At 32.7% G+C, this 17,628-nt stretch overlaps 1 protein-coding gene across 6 annotated transcripts in view; it reads left to right on the top strand.

The window, feature by feature from the left end:
* LOC142303207 (protocadherin gamma-B1-like) overlaps positions 1-16,259 on the top strand; it is a 184,571-nt gene extending 168,312 nt beyond the window's left edge. For all 6 annotated transcript variants that reach the window (XM_075344405.1, XM_075344410.1, XM_075344409.1 and 3 more), the window contains exon 2: positions 16,083-16,259. In XM_075344405.1, coding sequence (XP_075200520.1) covers positions 16,083-16,136 — 54 coding nt within the window. In that variant the 3' untranslated portion in view covers positions 16,137-16,259. The remainder of the gene's footprint in view (positions 1-16,082) is intronic.
* The last annotated feature ends 1,369 nt before the right edge of the window (positions 16,260-17,628 follow it).

Raw genomic sequence — 17,628 nt, 5'->3', positions numbered from 1 at the left:
AAGATTTTTCTAATTTAGAAAACTGATTTTTAATGTACAAAGTTTAAGTAATTACAATAGTCCTATCTTTAGGACCGGCATTTATTAGCCAAAGTCAAGGAAAACTGCAAAATGTATCACTTGTTCTGGAGGCCATGAATGATTTTACCAAATTCATATTCAAATTCCATGATTTTTTCATTTTTTTATAAATAGCTGCCAATGCAATGAAGAGTAGAAATCTTTACATTATCAAAATTATAGAGTAAAACTTGTTGTTTATTTAATTAGAATCTCTCAGCAGATTTTCATAAACTTAGAAATAAAAGGTATTTTTATTTCTTCCAAAATACATATGAATCTATTTATCTATAAATCATCAATTTACATTTTTAAATTTACAATAATATTTGTTATTATAATTACACTTTTCTTATATAATTGATAAGTATATATTTTTTTTCTTCTAACTATTTCATTTTATATTTTTCTTCAGTCCAGATGTAAACGTTTTACACAGATATAGAAAAGTAATGATATTATTATTATCGTTATAATTATCAGCCATAAAGGTATGTTTAGAATTAGAATATCAGATACAGGTAAAAATCTGAAAATAATTTCTAGGGATTTTAATTATATTTTACTTTGGATGTCACTGTTTGATCAATAAAAAGAATTCCAAATTGAAATTCTACTATTTTCTTTTTTTTCTGCAAACTAAAGACAAAGGATTACATGACCTTTATTAGGCAGTTTTCTTTAGCAAAACACTGTATTCAATTCCTATGTATTAAACAAAAAAAGGCAAATTAAAAAAGTACAATATTTTAGTTATTGTAAATTGATTCCTGACACATGGATGTACCAAGCAGGTTAATCAAAGCAGGCTAATGTCATCAGGTAATACATGGTTCTCATGGCTTTGGTGCAGCACACAAAGATTTGTGTCATTGCCAATGGACTGAGTTGTGCAAATATATTCACACCAACTTTACAATAGATACTGCAATAAAGTACTTATTAAAATCTGAATCCTCAGATAAATCTAGGACTTTGATCCACCAGGTCATGGAAAATGGACTTTATAATTTAATATTTTCATTGAAGAGTTAGTACAGAATTATTACAACAAGAAGTCTAGACAGAAAGAAAACATGTAGTCTCAACATTATAAGAAACTTCTTAACCATGCATATAAACCAGGTTCTCTAATAACTAAGGTGGTTACAGTGGATATAGACTTTAGAGATACATTTTGAAAATAAATCTTGGCTCCATTTCTATTTCATCCACACATTAGAACTTTCTTACTTAGTCATTAAGTGCACCAGTGAAATTCAGAACCTCGATATATTTGAAGAGAAGAATTAAAGGATGACTAAGTTGTGATGATGATGATGATCATGATGATGATGATGATGATGATAGACAATGGACACTCTTCTCTCTCAGCTTCTGTAACCTTACAACTTATTGGAAATTATAATCCAGTAGTTCCAAAACTTAATATCATATTGAAAATGTACAATGTTTTAAATTTACAACTAAATCTCATTGTAGGCCTTGAATTGATATTTTTGCTGTTTGTAATTTTTAAAACGATTGCCCTTATATCAAAATATAACATTTCAAAAGCTCGACATATATTAAATCGTAAAGTTATATATTTACTACCAGCATAGTAATCTGACTTTGTAAATTCCTTACTAACACTATTTTTGTTGTTCCCTTGGATTCAACTGAAGTTATAAAAATAATAAGTCAACATGTTCTTATGTATATTCATATTAATTCAGACTCTAGGAATTAATTATTGACTTCCAGCAATGGCATTGAAGTGTGTTCATTTAGCATCTAACTACAGACATGTCCTCCTTAACTTTAAACAAATTTTAAAATTTCCAACATGCTATGACAAAAATTCAATATATTATTGTGACATGGTAGCAAAACCCTCAGTAGGGTAGCAACACATAAATAAAAATATTAAAAATATTTCCAGTTTTATTGAAAGCTGTTCATCTCAGTATATATTGAGCAAAGAGGAAAGATAAAAAAACAACATTTTTTTTGTTTAGGTTCAAAAAGAAGTCTTACAGTATAAGCTAGAGTTCTTAAGCATTTAGATCCCTAACATACACAGTATGTTGGTGGTATAGAGTTTAAGCTAAATTTTAATAATTTGGAAGCTCTGTCTTGAGAAATGTAAACCATATAAGCAGGATATAGAGCAATATATAGAAATATTGTGTGTGATTTTAATTAATGTCAGTTTAGGCTTCATTGTATTAACCTAACTTACTATATTTTTCATATAGCAAAAACCAGAAAAATTAAATTTGTATATATTTTTAGTATTTCATTTTATGTTTTTACTACAGTATTTTTGCATTTTGCCACAGTTCCATTAGTTCTGCTCTAAATTTGAATTCTACACATCAATTGTACTTACTACATCTTGCTATTCCTTCGGCTTCTTAGTGCTAAGCTTGGACTTTAAGCCACAGTAGGCCTAAGAAGTTTCTGTGCATGTGATTCAGAAATTCACAACACTGTGATGTCACAAGATACGGCGTGACTTTTTGACATGCATGCACAGAGATGTCCAGGGCCTGGTTGTGGCATTAGGTCTCAGACTTCATAATGTCACAACATCATGACCTTACTACAATCATGCATAGGGGCATCCAGGATCATATGGGATAATGAGCAGCAAAGGAAGCCATTATTGTATTATCATGGATGACTTTATAATATTGAATGTTTTCATCATTTGAAGATCCACTGTACATTGATTAATTGTAGACTTTTTGCCCTTTTTGAGACTTTGGTGGTCTCATAAATATTTTAAAGTCTGGGTTTCAATTGGAAGTGAAAGGTGAAAAAAGGAAGCTGCTCACTTTGTATGGTTGTGTGACACACAACCAGTATGATATAAATATCAGCTGCCACAAGGACCATGAGCTCTAAGGCTGAAGAAGCAGTTAAAACATGGTCCTAGGTTTTTCTTTTCAAAGGCTACTGGCAAAAAATACTTCTTTAATGAGTTTTTTTAAATTGCAATACACCATATGTGTTATACCTTTTATAATCCAGTTTTAACCTACAATATGTAGGCCACACTACACAATTGGTTCACAAAAGTATGAATAAGCATAGGAAAAAATATCTAAGATGGAATAATGAACCATTGTCTTTCCAGACACTTTTATTATGAACACAAAAAAACCTCAGTTATTCTGAGGCTAATTTTGCTGGAGCATATATTGGGGAAAAAATCTGTCAGATTCCAAAAGCTTAGTAATAGTGAATTATTCTGGATCTTTCACTTATCTACTTTGGCATCAGAGAGTTTAAATGATTGTATAGAAAGCACAAGAAAAATCTAACTGTTTTTGGTTTTATTTTTTAATTGTGGATATTCAGGATTTCATTATGTATACATACTTTTTGATTAGTAATGTTGAGTACATTTTTATTAGTATCTTTTGTTTATGTGTTCAATATAACTTGCAACACCCTGGCTGGGACACCTCTTTGGCATTAGTTAAGTATAATATTGTATGAAATGGTTAAATGTTTGAGAAATTTCTATTGTGTCATTTCTCACTAGTTCATAAGTTGGCAATCGTGCTTTGAATGTTGTAACTTGATGAAGGGGACAAACCGTTCTTGAAATCCATTTGCTTATAAAAATTAATGTTATCACTTGAAGTTGGCAATCAGTCTACAGCAGCGCTCTCAGATTGTATTAATCTGTTTTCTTCATATGATATAAAATGTCACTTTCCAGCTCCACATTACCAAGTACATAACATCGGAAAAAGATATAGACTGTAATTCATCAGGACTATCATTTTATGTTTTTAAAATTGATTCTATTTTAGCAGAAAATAAATGATCCTTTGAAAAACTCAATATATCCTACCATATTTATTTAGCTTTTTTATTTTATACATGTGCAATACAGGGTAATATTATGGTACCGTGTTAGCCAGAAAAATCAATTTAAATACGATATCCCAAGAATGACAAAAGTATTTTGTCCTATAAAGGTATCACTCCTAAAATACTTTTGTCATTCTTGGGACATAGTATTTCAATTATTTTATACATAGATTTTATCATAGCTTCTAAAGTAAACAATATTTTAAGATTTATCTAATTTAGAAAACTGATTTTTAATGTGCAGACTTTATTTAGAAGTTGCTTTCATTCAAGGAAGGCTGCAAAATGTATCACTTATTCTGGAGGCCATGAATGATTTTACCAAATTCATATTCAAATTCCATGTTTTCTTTGTTGTTTTATATAAATAGATGTCAATGGAATGAAGAGCAGAAATACTCACATTATCAAAATGATGGAGTAAAACTTTTTGTTTATTTAATTAGAATCTTACAGCAGATTTTTCAGAAATTATCATGAACTTTGACTTTAAAAAGTATTTTTATTTCTTCCAAAAGACTTATCAATCTATTTATCTACCTATCATCAATTTACAGCATTTTTCTATTTACAATAATATTTTTATTATAATTATACTTTTCTTATATAATTGATGAGTATAATTTATTACTTTTAACTATTTATTATTATTATTATTATTATTATTATTATTATTATTATTATTATTATTATTATTATTAAATACTATGTAATTATTATTTTATAATTTTTGATATTTTTAACATTTTGCATTTTAATATTACTAAAATGTTTAAAATATAAACATTCATAAAATAATATTTTTATTATAATTATAATTTTCTTATATAATTGATGAGTATCCTTTTTTGCTTATAACTATTTTATTTTATATAATAATAATAATAATAATAATAATAATAATAATAATAGTAATAATAATAATAATAATTATTTATAATTTTAATATTTTTAAGATTTTGCATTTTAATATTATTAAAATGTTAATATAAACATTCATAAAAGTATGAGTTTAGTATTAGAATATGTAAATGATAGAGGTAAAATTCTGAAAATAATTTCGAGGGATTTTAGTTATTTTGTTGTTTTTTGGATGTCACTGATCAATAAAAATAATTTCAAATTCTAATTATAATATTTTCCTTTTTCTGCAAACTAATTGCAAAAGATTACGTGATGATAATTAGGTTGTTTTCTTTAACAAAACTCTATTTTCAATTCCTATTATTTAACCAGAAAAGCAAAGAAAAAATGTACAATTATTGTTATTATTATTATTAATATTACTATTATTACTATCATTATTATAAACATTCATAAAAATATCAGTTGAGATTAGAATATCTAACTGATACAGGTACAATTCTGAAAATCATTTCTAGGGATTTATTTTGTTTTACTCTGGATGTAACTGTTTGATCAAAAAAATGAATTCCAAATTCAAATTCTAGTATTATCTTTTTTTTTGCAAACTAAAGACAAAGGATTACATGACTTTTATTAGGTTGCTTTCTTTAGCAAAACCTTACACTCAAATCCTGTATTACCAAAAAAGACAAAGTTGCAAGTTGTTGCAAATTGATTTGTGACACACATATATATACCAAGCTGGCTAATCAAACGTAGTGCCACTAATGTCATCAGGTAAGAAGAGTTTCTCATGGCTTTAATGCAGCACACAGATTTTTGTGTCATTGCCAATGGACTGGGTTGTTCACATTTCTAGGGATTTTAATTATATTTTACTTTGGATGTCACTGTTTGATCAATAAAAAGAATTCCAAATTGAAATTCTACTATTTTCTCTTTTTTCTGCAAACTAAAGACAAAGGATTACATGACCTTTATTAAAAAAATGTTTAAAAGAACTGAAGTCCTCAGTGGTTGATACCTTTTAATGGCTAACTGAAAAGATGGTAATAATAGCAAGCTTTCGAGACTACTCAAGTCTCTTTATCAGGCGTGGTATAACACAAAATCTGAAGGGTCACATATTTATACACAACAGGACATAGAATAGAAGACACTATTCTATGTCCTGTTGTGTATAAATATGTGACCCTTCAGATTTTGTGTTATACCATGCCTGATGAAGAGACCTGAGTAGTCTCGAAAGCTTGCTATTATTACAATCTTTTCAGTTAGCCATTAAAAGGTATCAACCACTGAGGACTTCAGTTCTTTTAAACAATTTTTTATCTCTACTGGCTAAAGGCCCCGTCACACTAAGCAACATCGCTAGCAACATCGCTGCTAACGAACAACTTTTGTGACGTAGCAGCGATGTTGCTAGTGATGTCGCTGTGTGTGACATCCAGCAACAACCTGGCCCCTGCTGTGAGGTCGTTGGTTGTTGCTGAATGTCCTGGGCCATTTTTTAGTTGTTGCTGTCCTGCTGTGAAGCACAGATCGCTGTGTGTGACAGCGAGACAGCAACAACTAAATGTGCAGGCAGCAGGAGCCGGCTTCTGCGGAGGCTGGTAACCAATGTAAACATCGGGTAACCAAGAAGCCCTGTCCTTGGTTACCCGATATTTACCTTTGTTACCAGCCTCCGCCGCTCTCACTGTCAGTGCCGGCTCCTGCTCTGTGCACATGTAGCTGCAGGACACATCGGGTTAATTAACCCGATGTGTGCTGTAGCTAGGAGAGCAGGGAGCCAGCGCTAAGCATTGTGCGCTGCTCCCTGCTCTGTGCATGCACATTTAGCTGCAGTACACATCAGGTAATTAACCCGATGTGTGCTGTAACTAGGAGAGCAGGGAGCCAGCGCTAAGCATTGTGCGCTGCTCCCTGCTCTGTGCACATTTAGCTGCAGTACACATCAGGTAATTAACCCGATGTGTGCTGTAACTAGGAGAGCAGGGAGCCAGCGCTCAGTGTGCGCTGCTCCCTGCTCTCTGCACGTGTAGCTGCGTGCACTGGTAACCAAGGTAAATATCGGGTTGGTTACCCGATATTTACCTTAGTTACCAAGCGCAGCATCTGCCACGTGGCGCTGGGGGCTGGTCACTGGTTGCTGGTGAGCTCACCAGCAACTCGTGTAGCGACGCTCCAGCGATCCCTGCCAGGTCAGGTTGCTGGTGGGATCGCTGGAGCGTCGCAGTGTGACATCTCACCAGCAACCTCCTAGCAACTTACCAGCGATCCCTATCGTTGTTGGGATCGCTGGTAAGTTGCTTAGTGTGACTGGACCTTAACATGGTACAAAGATATATTTTACCTGTATGACCTTTATTAGGCAGTTTTCCTTAGCAAAACACTGTATTCAATTCCTATGTATTAAACCAAAAAAGGTAAATTAAAAAAGTACAATATTTTAGAGTTATTGCAAATTGATTCCTGACACATGGATGTACCAAGCAGGTTAATCAAAGCAGGCTAATGTCATCAGGTAAGAAGTGGTTCTCATGGCTTTGGTGCAGCACACAAAGATTTGTGTCATTGCCAAAGGACTGAGTTGTGCAAATATATTCACACCAACTTTACAATCTTTAGATACTGCAATAAAGTACATAATAAATTCTGAATCCTAAGAAAAATCTAGGACTTTGATCCACCAGGTCATGGAAAGTGGAACCTATAATTTAATATTTTCATCAAAGAATTAGTACCAAATTATTACAACCAAACCTTTTAACCATGCATGTAAACCAGATTCTCTAATAACTAAGGTGGTTACAGTGGATGTAGACTTTAGAGATAATCCTTGAAAATAATTCTCGACTCTCTTTCTATTTCACCCACAAATTAAAACTTTTTTAATTTTTCATTTGGAGCCCAAGTGAGAATCAGATCCTCAATATATTTGTCTTATACTATCACATTTTGTTATTTCAATCAACATTGGATTTTTGCCTTAGTGGTTGAAATAATTTTTGGCTGTACTGGTGGGATGATTTTTCCTGCTATATAGGATGTTATTGCATGTGTATGCATCGTATGTATTTTTACTATACTTTGTGCAATATATTTATTATAGATTTATGATGCATATATGTTTTTGTTATTCAATCATCTGGGAATTGAGCGCTCTTCTTTGACTACTGGTGTATGTTACACTGTTCCCACCCTTTCACCTTTTTTATGAATAAACATCATTTTTTGCATTGAGGATGTCTGATTACTTTGTTTTTGTTTGTTTGGTTCTGTTCTTGCACTTGTCAGCTGATCTGATCAGCAGATATGTGACTCTTAATTAGTTAAATCCCACTGTCAATCTCTGACAGACAGCGGAACTTTACATTCGCCGGTGGGAAGAGCACCTTTCCCTGCCACAATTGGTGGTTCTGTGATATGATGGCAAGGGTGTCGATGGAGTGTCATGAGAGCCGGGGGTCAACTGATGACCTCTGTTTCTGTTATGATGTAGTTTCTGTGAATGCCAGCTGAGAAAAGGGAGACAGAATTTGTGCTGTACAATAGCAGTGCTGATGCCCTGATTTGTATGGCACAAGCAATCGGCAAATCTCAGCTTCATCTCCCCTAAGAAAACTAGTTAATACATTAAAAAGGGGAAAAGATTTTACAAAATCTGAAAAAAAAAACAAAAAACATAACTTCAAATAACACACCTTTTGCCCCATTGAAAATAAAATTCTAAAAATAAAAAATACACGTATATTATGAAGTGCAGAATTTTGTTTTTTGGCTGCCGCAACATTGCAATGAAATGCAATAAGAGGTTATAAAAAACATTAGCTAAGGGCACAAACAATCAGCTATCACACAGCCCAAGATCCATAAACTTGAGAACGTTAAGGATCTCAGAAAATGCGCCATTTTAGGGGGATTAATTTCTGATTTTTTTTCAACATTGAATAAAAGAAAACTGTATACAGTATGTTTGGTACGTACGAGCTTGTTCCTACATGGAGAATCACACTGCCAGCTAAATTTTGCAAAATAGTGAACATGGTAAATAAAAAAAAAACAACAATTGTGGAATTGCACTTCCTTTGCAATTTCTTTGCACTTTGATTTTTTTATACGGTTTTCTAGTACATTATGTGGTAAAATGAATAATTTCATTTAAAAGTACAATTTGTCTTGTAAAAAAACAAGTCCTATGGCTTCGTTGACAGAAAGATAAAAAAAGTTATGCCTCTTTGAAGAAGGGGAGGAAAAAAATAAAAACAAAATTGGAAAACTTCCACGTGGTGAACTGGTAAATTTTCTTGTGTCCTAATTTTGCTACTGATATATGAAGAACACAAGACTTGCTTCTCACAGAAAGAGTTCTTCCTAGTTTGGATTGGGCAAGTCATTCTTTTTTTTAAGACAAAAGAAAAATATCCATAATCAAGAAATGTAATAAGAACTGTGTATCTAATTTTTTCTGCACATCTCCTTGTTGAAATGACCAAAATACAAAGCAAATAGTCAGTAAAATATAAATTTTATTGAGGTTAATTAAAAGGATTTAAAAGCAAGGTGACTAACAAGTGACCAGCAAAAAACAGCAGGGAGTAGAAATACAATGAAAGACTTGGCTATACAAAATGTATATAGCCCTACTCCATGCTGCCAGAGGTTAAGTGAGAGTATTAAAGTATAAAGCACAAATGTACATTGAGAAACTCTGTCAGGATTAGAGCAGGACAAAGAGTACAAATTGCAGATAGACAGAAGAATATTTAAAGGTATAAATAAACTAGATCTATTGATAAGTTACCTAGTGGCATCTCCTCCTGCTGGTGCTGTCGTCCGTCCCTACACGTGTTTCAGCATGAAAGCCTTCATCAGGGGCTTGTTGTAGTAGCACAATATTACACGAGTACATGCCACCGATATGTAAAGGTCTGTTGCAGATTTGCAACTTAAATAGTCTACCAAGTCTCTTGCATTGTGCATTGTGTTGTTAAATAGGCTGCTGGTTATCATCGGTTATCATCCATTTTCTTCAAGCCAAAAAAAGATGAGATCACTTTGACATTGCTAAGGCTGTTTTTACATTAATTGGCTCAAAATGGGTCTAATACGATCTTAGTACACTTCTGAATGTTATACATGGCTTTTCTGAGTAATTAGATGCTTTGCAGTATTGATATTCATGGAGAATATATTCACCACAAATCTATTTTTTAGGACAAATTGCAAGGCTGGCAAAGTTAAAATTTCAAAAGATTAATTCATTTGTTACACATATACTAGGGATAACAGTTTACAGAAAGTGACCAATAAAGTTAATGCTTTAATTGACTTGAACCCTTGAAAATATATGTTTGACTATTGGAATGTATATCTACTTAATATGCACAATTTTATATATATATATATATATATATATATATATATATATATATATATATATATACAGTATATATATATGTAAAGCTATTACAGAGATACATATTTTTAAAATCAATCATAAATGTTCAATCCTCAATTCAATTAAAGCATAACTTTATTGGGCCCTTGATATAAAGTATTACTTTGACTATGAAAAAATCCTTATAAAAAGGTTTCTGCTTTATAAACACATTTTATTATAAAAAAAATCAAGAATATTATTTAAAATGCTTAGTGAAAATATATGTTTTCAAGGCAATAAAATGAGTGATATATTGTGTTTATATTTTGTTCATTTAAAATCTTTAGTAAGCTACTTTCATACTTATCTCACTTGTAAAGCGCCATGGAATAAATGGCGCTATAATAATAAATAATAATAATAATTTTACTATCTAAATCTCTATATTTTCCATTAACTTTAATTTTTATAGCTGCTTCAGAGTTACAATTAGTTTGTCATTTTAAATTTTAAAACAAATTACAAATTGCAGAAGTCAAAGATATAACAAATTGAAAACAATACTTTACATAAATATACAGTTATGAGTAAAACTGTTTTTAGTCATCGAAAGCAATATGATATATGTTAAAAACATTTTAATAAGAGCAGACATACATTTGTTTAAATTAGAATTCAACAATATTTTCAAAATAAATTCTCACAATTGTAGTTCCTAATTTTTACCTCTGAGCGCTGCTATTTGACCAATAAGAAGAATAATACAAGGCATGAAAATCCTTGGTGCTTTCAGATATCACAAACAGCAGATCTGCAAAAACAGACAGCCATTTTCTGGATATTCTCTTCAGCAAAACACAACATTCCTTTGCTATTTATTCAGGGTTTTATATGAATTATTGAAATTAAACCTTTTGGATAATACAAAAGCTGACAGAAATGAATCTTCGTCGACAGACAAACCATGGACTCATATGGCAAGTAACATTTTCTATCTTATTTTCTTGGCTTTGACCTTCAATCTCTGGTCAGATTCATTATTGCATTGTAGAAGAAATGAGGAAAGACTCTGTTATAGCAAATATTGCAGATGACCTTTGATTAGATATTAAGCAGCTCTCTTCTAAATAACTGAGGATTGTATCCAGAGCTACAGAGAGATATTTCTATATAAGTCTGGCAACTGGAAATCTGTTTATCAAGGACAGGATTGACAGAGAGACAATTTGTGGGACAGAAACTTCCTGCCACTTAACATTTGATGCTGTGATTGAAAATCCTTTTAATATATTTAAAATCAAAGTTGAAATTCAGGATATTAATGGCAATTCCCCCAGATTTTACCTTGAGATATTTTATATAGAAATTATAGAATCAACTTTACCAGGAACCAAATTTGCTTTACAAAATGCAGAAAATCCAGATACTGGTGTTAATTCAGAGCAGACATATAGACTCAGTGATAATCAGTATTTCATATTAGGGGAAAGGATAAGAGCAGATGGCAGTAAATTTCCAGAACTGGTTTTGGAGAAACCCTTAGATCGAAAGATAGAAAAAAACCCACATTTTAACTTTAACAGCTGTGGATGGAGGGACTCCTATGAGATCTGGAACCATTTTAATAAGTGTTATCGTTATTGATGCTAATGATAATTTCCCGTTTGGAACTGAGATTTACAAAGTCAGCGTACAAGAAGATATACCTATCAACACTACTATAGTCAATGTTAATGCCACAGTTAACGATGAAGGTTTCAATACTCAAATTACATATTCCTTCAGTAAAACTGCAGATAACATCCATCATACTGGTATATTTATAATTAACCCTATAAATGGAGATATTAAAACAAATGGAAATTTGGATTTTGAAGTGACAAAAATTTATGAATTATCTGTGCATGCAAAGGATGGAGTTTTTGTAACTCACTGTGAGGTATTAATAGAAGTTAGAGATATAAATGACAATATCCCAGAGATAGTTATTAATTTGTGACAATCTCCAATTTCTGAAGATGCCAAGCCAGGGACAATGATACCTCTGATTGAAGTACATGACCAAGATACCGGAGTCAATGGCGAGATTGACTGTGAAATTATTGAAATTGTACCTTTCAATTTGAAGTTGTCATCTGACAATTATTATAAATTAACTACAAGTATATCTCTAGACAAAGAGCAGCAGGACCAGTATAACATCACAATCATGGCAACCGACCAGGGATCTCTTTCTTTATCCAATAAAAGGACAATAAGATTGGAGATTTCAGATGTAAATGATAACCGGCCAATGTTTATTAAGTCTACATACATTGCATACATTCCAGAGAACAATTTACCTGGAGCATCTATATACAGCGTAAAAGCTATAGATCGTGATACAGGGGACAATGCAAAAATTATTTATACAATTTCAGCCAAAAATACAGATCCATCTATGTCATCTTATTTTTCCATTAATATAGAGACGGGAGTACTTTTACATCCAACGATCATTTGATTATGAGCAGAATAAGGGGTTTCAAATGGAAGTAAATGCAAAAGACAATGGATCTCCCTCATTGGAAAATAATGCAACTTGATTATTCATATAATTGATCAGAATGATAATAGTGCAACATTTTTATACCCATCAGTAGAAAACAGAGGGATAGATGTATATGAAATGGTCTCCATCACATCTAAACCAAAATCATTACTAACAAAAGTGCTTGCAGTGGATGCAGACTCTTGACATAAATCATGTCTCTCTTACCATTTCATTCATATGTCAGAGCCATATTTTATTACCGGTGAGCACACAGGAGAAATCAGAACATCCAAGGCATTTCAAGAAAAGGATGCAATGAAGCACAAGGTTCTGGTGATGGTAAAAGACAATGGAGATCCTTGTCTATCAGCTACTGTTACCTTAAATCTTTTTGTGGCAAATAATATTCAACAAGTTGCACCAAAACACAGTAACCCTGCTGAAAATGAAGACACCCAATCAAGTTTACAGTTATATCTAGTGATTGCACTGTCATTGATTTCCTTGGTATTTATCTCCACTGTCATGATAGTTATCACATCAAAGTGTAAAGGATCTAAATCTTTACAAACATTTCGAGCAGTAAGTACAAACCTATATCCTCAAGTTGATTCCGGGATGCTCTCCATGTATAGTGATGGAAGTTTACCCCTTCCCTATTCATATAATGTTTGTGTAGCCTTGGATTCAACAGAACATGACTTTGCTCATGTTAAACCACAACAAAATGTCCCTGTTTACAATCTATTGATGCTGATGATTCGGGACTTAGAGCTAAAAGCCTAAATGAACCATCACCAACTGATCAGGTACTTTTTTATAAATTATATTATAAAATATTTCCACATTATATTTAAATTAATTTTAATAGTGTGTATTCTTACTTTTACATACATTACTAATTTAAGTGTCAATGCAAAACAAAAAAGAAATCATTCCTCTATATGTCATCCATATGCGGATATGTATATAGTTTAAAAGTGGCAAAAAAACATATCTTAAAAATATACCCAATTTTTATATATGGTTGTCCTCTCCTCGATTGTTTCACTGTTATATTAGGGTGCACTTTTATGTCAGAACATAGACTCCTGGAAAATACTCTTGTACTATGGTGGTCAGGTTTGGCCATTATTAGTACTTTGTAAAAAGAACCAAAGTAGGAAAGATTTTCCTTAATTTAATCGATGATATAGTGAAATTTTTCAAAGATTTTGTTTAATGTAGGATATAAGTTTAATTTGGTCACATACTAAAAATAAAATAGAATCTAAAATTTGTATGTAAATAATGTTTAATAAAAAGATAATCTGATAAAAAATAATAAAAGATAAAGTATGTTTATAGTGAAACCAATGAGATGTCAAAATAATTGTATTATTTATTATTAAGTATTTATTTTATATATTTATTTATCCAGATTTGTGACAATAAACATAATTCTTTTGGTTAAGAGTCTACTAAAGACGACAGGTGAAAAATTGTCATTTTGGTTTTGGATAGTTGTCTTCTACTGGAAATTAGGGGGAGTCTATAATCAAGTTTTTCTTAGAATTCAATGGAATAATGATAAGGCCTATGTCTATTCTATTTTTAAATTAGGAGTCAAAATCTAATCAACCTTATAAAAATAAACTAAAGTATGTCACCACTGATCTATCAGAGTTGTGTTTTCTGAATTGCTTTTATAAGCCTAAAGGCCTCTTTACACGCAGCGACATCGTTAATGAGATATTGCTGGGGTCACGGAATTTGTGACGCACACTCGGCCTCATTAGCGACGTCGTCGTTGCGTGTGACACCAATGAACGACCGCTAACGATCAGAAATACTCACCTAATCATTCATCCTTGACACGTCGTTCATTTTCAAAATGTCATTGCTCGCGCTGGATGCAGGTTGTTCGTCGTTCCTGAGGCAGCACACATCGCTACGTTTGACACCCCGAGAACGACGAACAACAGCATTCCTGCGTCCTTCGGCAACGAGGTGGGCATGTCGTTTATGTGGCTGGTCTCCGCCCCTCCACTTCTATTGGTGGCTCACTGTGTGACATCGCTGTGACGGCGCACGAACCTCCCCCTTAAAAAAGAGGTTGTTCGCTGCCCACAGCGACGTCGCTAGGAAGGTAAGTGTGATTTGTACGAGCGAGATTGTTTGTCACGGGCAGCGATTTGCCCGTGACACACAAACAACGGGGGAAGGTGCTTTCGCTAGCAACATTGCTAGCGATGTCGCTGCGTGTAAAGCAGCCTTAAGTGTTTTTATCATGAATTTATGAATTCTCGTTACTATCAGTTATGGTAAATGTAACAATGCTTGATAGAATTGAGAGATATGAAACAAATAGATAGGCAGATAGATAGATAGATAGATAGATAGATAGATTGGGTACACCGTGACGGGGTGAGACAGCTTCTTACCTTTTTGCAAAAATCTATATACTAAGTACCCTGTTTATTAAGCACTTGCAATTTATTTATTTATAGTCAGGGTATTTTTTCTACAATTTTCTCCTTGTTTTTTTTCTAGTCTTGAGGCTGCAATTCACATGCTTGTAATGTTGCATGTTTATTGAACATTTGTCACAGCTCAGTTTTTTGGTGGTTTTTAGATAGATAGATTGGTAGATAGACACTGAATAGCATTCTGAAATTAGTTGGGTCTCTACAGGATTTTATATGCCATATTTTTTATCTTACTACTATACTTACTACCACTATAATTTAATTGACTGCTATGTTTATTTACCCTGATTTATCAAACCAGTGATAGCAACCAATCACATTGCAGCTTTCATTCTTCCAAAACGAGTTATGAAATCAAAGCCGAACACATATTAGTTGGTATGGTTGGTAAAAAAATACATTTCTTTTTAAGATGTTATTCAGGCCTAGTGTGCGCATAGAGGGCAACATGGTGGCTCAGTGCTTAGCACTGTTGGTTTGCTGTGCTGGTGTCTTGAGTCACACCAAGGATAACATCTTCAAGGAGTTTGTATATTCTCTCCATATTTGCTTGGGTTTCTGCTGGTTACTTCAGTTTCCTCCCACACTCCAAAGCCAGACTAATAAGAAATGTAGGTTCTGATCCCCAGTGGGGACAGTGATGGTGATTTCTGTAAAGCACTGTGGATTTAATGGTGCTAAATAAGCAAGTAAACTAAATAAATGGATTGAGGCCTACAAAAAAAACAGTACCAACAGTGAAATATGGTGGCTGTTCAAACATGTTTTGAGGTTATGTTGATGCCTATAGCACTGGGTGCCTTGACTGTGTGCAAGACATCATGAAATCAAAAGATTACCAAAGTGTTTTAGGTCACTATGAAGAACCCAGTGTCAGAAAGCTGTCTTTGCATCCTAGGTCATGAATCTTCCAGCAAGACAAGGACCCCAAACATACTTCATGAAGCACTAAGAAATTAATGGAAACAAAGTCCTGGAGAGTTCTGAAGGGACTAGCAATGAGTCCGGATCTAAATCCCATTGAACAACTATGGAGAGATCTTAAAATTGCTGATGGGAGAAGGCACCTTCAAATATGAAAAGCCTGGAGCAGTTTATCAAGAAGAGTCCAAAATTCCACTTGAGAGGTGTAAGAAGCTTGTTGATAGTTGAAGGAAGTGATTGATTGCAGTTATTTATTGCAAAGGGTGTGCAACTAAATAATATGTTGAGAGTGCCAACAATTTTGTCCTGCTCATTTTGGCGGTTTTATGTGAAATTATGTCAAATGTTTTCTCAATTCTTTTTTGTGTTGTTCCAATACACAGAAAGAAAATATAAACGTGTATAACAAAACATTTGTAATTGAAATATTTTCTACCACATATGAGGTATAGGCTTACTCAGGACAAATTGCACAATACATTTTATGGTGCATTTTTCCTGATACACTTGTGAAAATGAAAACTTTTATGGCTAAAGTAACATTTTTGTGTAAAAAAGGAAAATTTTCATTCTTTCCTTCCACATTGCTTTGGTTCCTGTGAAGAACCTAAAGAGTTATTAAACTTCTTGGATGTGGCTTTGAGCAGTGTGAGGTGTGTAGTTTTCGGAATGGTGTCATTTTAGGTATTTTGTGTCACATAGGCCTCTCAAAGTCACTTCAAATATGATGTAGTCCCTAAAAAAAATGGTTTTGTAAATTTTGTTGGAAAAATGAGAAATTACTGATAAACTTTGAACCTTCTAACTTTCTTAACAAAAAATAATTTTGTCTAAAAAATTATATTGGTGTAAAGTAGACATGTGGAAAATGTAATTTAGTAACTATTTTGTGTGACATAACTCTCAAATTTCTGGGCATACAATTTCAAAATTTGAAAATGACTAAAGTTTTGATCCAACATTGTGATTCGGGTGAGTTGCAGCAGATGCATGTGAATGCAACCTTTTTGGCTGTAGAATAAATGTAGAATTGATTAGTCAAATATTAAAGTCCTTTCCTTAAAGGGTTTGTCCAAGCTCCAAGATCCTATCCCAATATGTGGCAGGTATAATAATTATATTAGCAAATACTTCCAATTAGAAATGTAGTATAGTTCTCTTCATATAGACTTGTTTCTCACCTCATGTTCAGGTATTGCAGCTTAGGTATTCATGGTAATGATCACTCATATAGTGACAGTTAGTTTGTTAGTTGCTAAAGGTTGTAACCATGGATACTTAAGCTACTGTAATGTCCAGCACATTAGGTAAACAACGTAACTAATCAGGAAAACTTTACTATATATCTAATTAAAGGATCTTGAAGATAGGAATACCCCTATAATGTTGGGTGAGGTGGTGGCACAAAATGAAATCATATGCCAAGCATTCATTTCTTATTGTGGCTCAATATGGAAATATCTCCTTATACAACATCAGGATTTGGTTCATATTGGTACATTTACACAATATAATTTTCC

This window comes from Anomaloglossus baeobatrachus, chromosome 4, assembly GCF_048569485.1.
Source record: "Anomaloglossus baeobatrachus isolate aAnoBae1 chromosome 4, aAnoBae1.hap1, whole genome shotgun sequence".
Taxonomy (NCBI): Eukaryota; Metazoa; Chordata; class Amphibia; order Anura; family Aromobatidae; genus Anomaloglossus; species Anomaloglossus baeobatrachus.
Note: the sequence above shows the minus strand (reverse complement) of the source record. Positions and strands in the feature narration are given on the sequence as shown.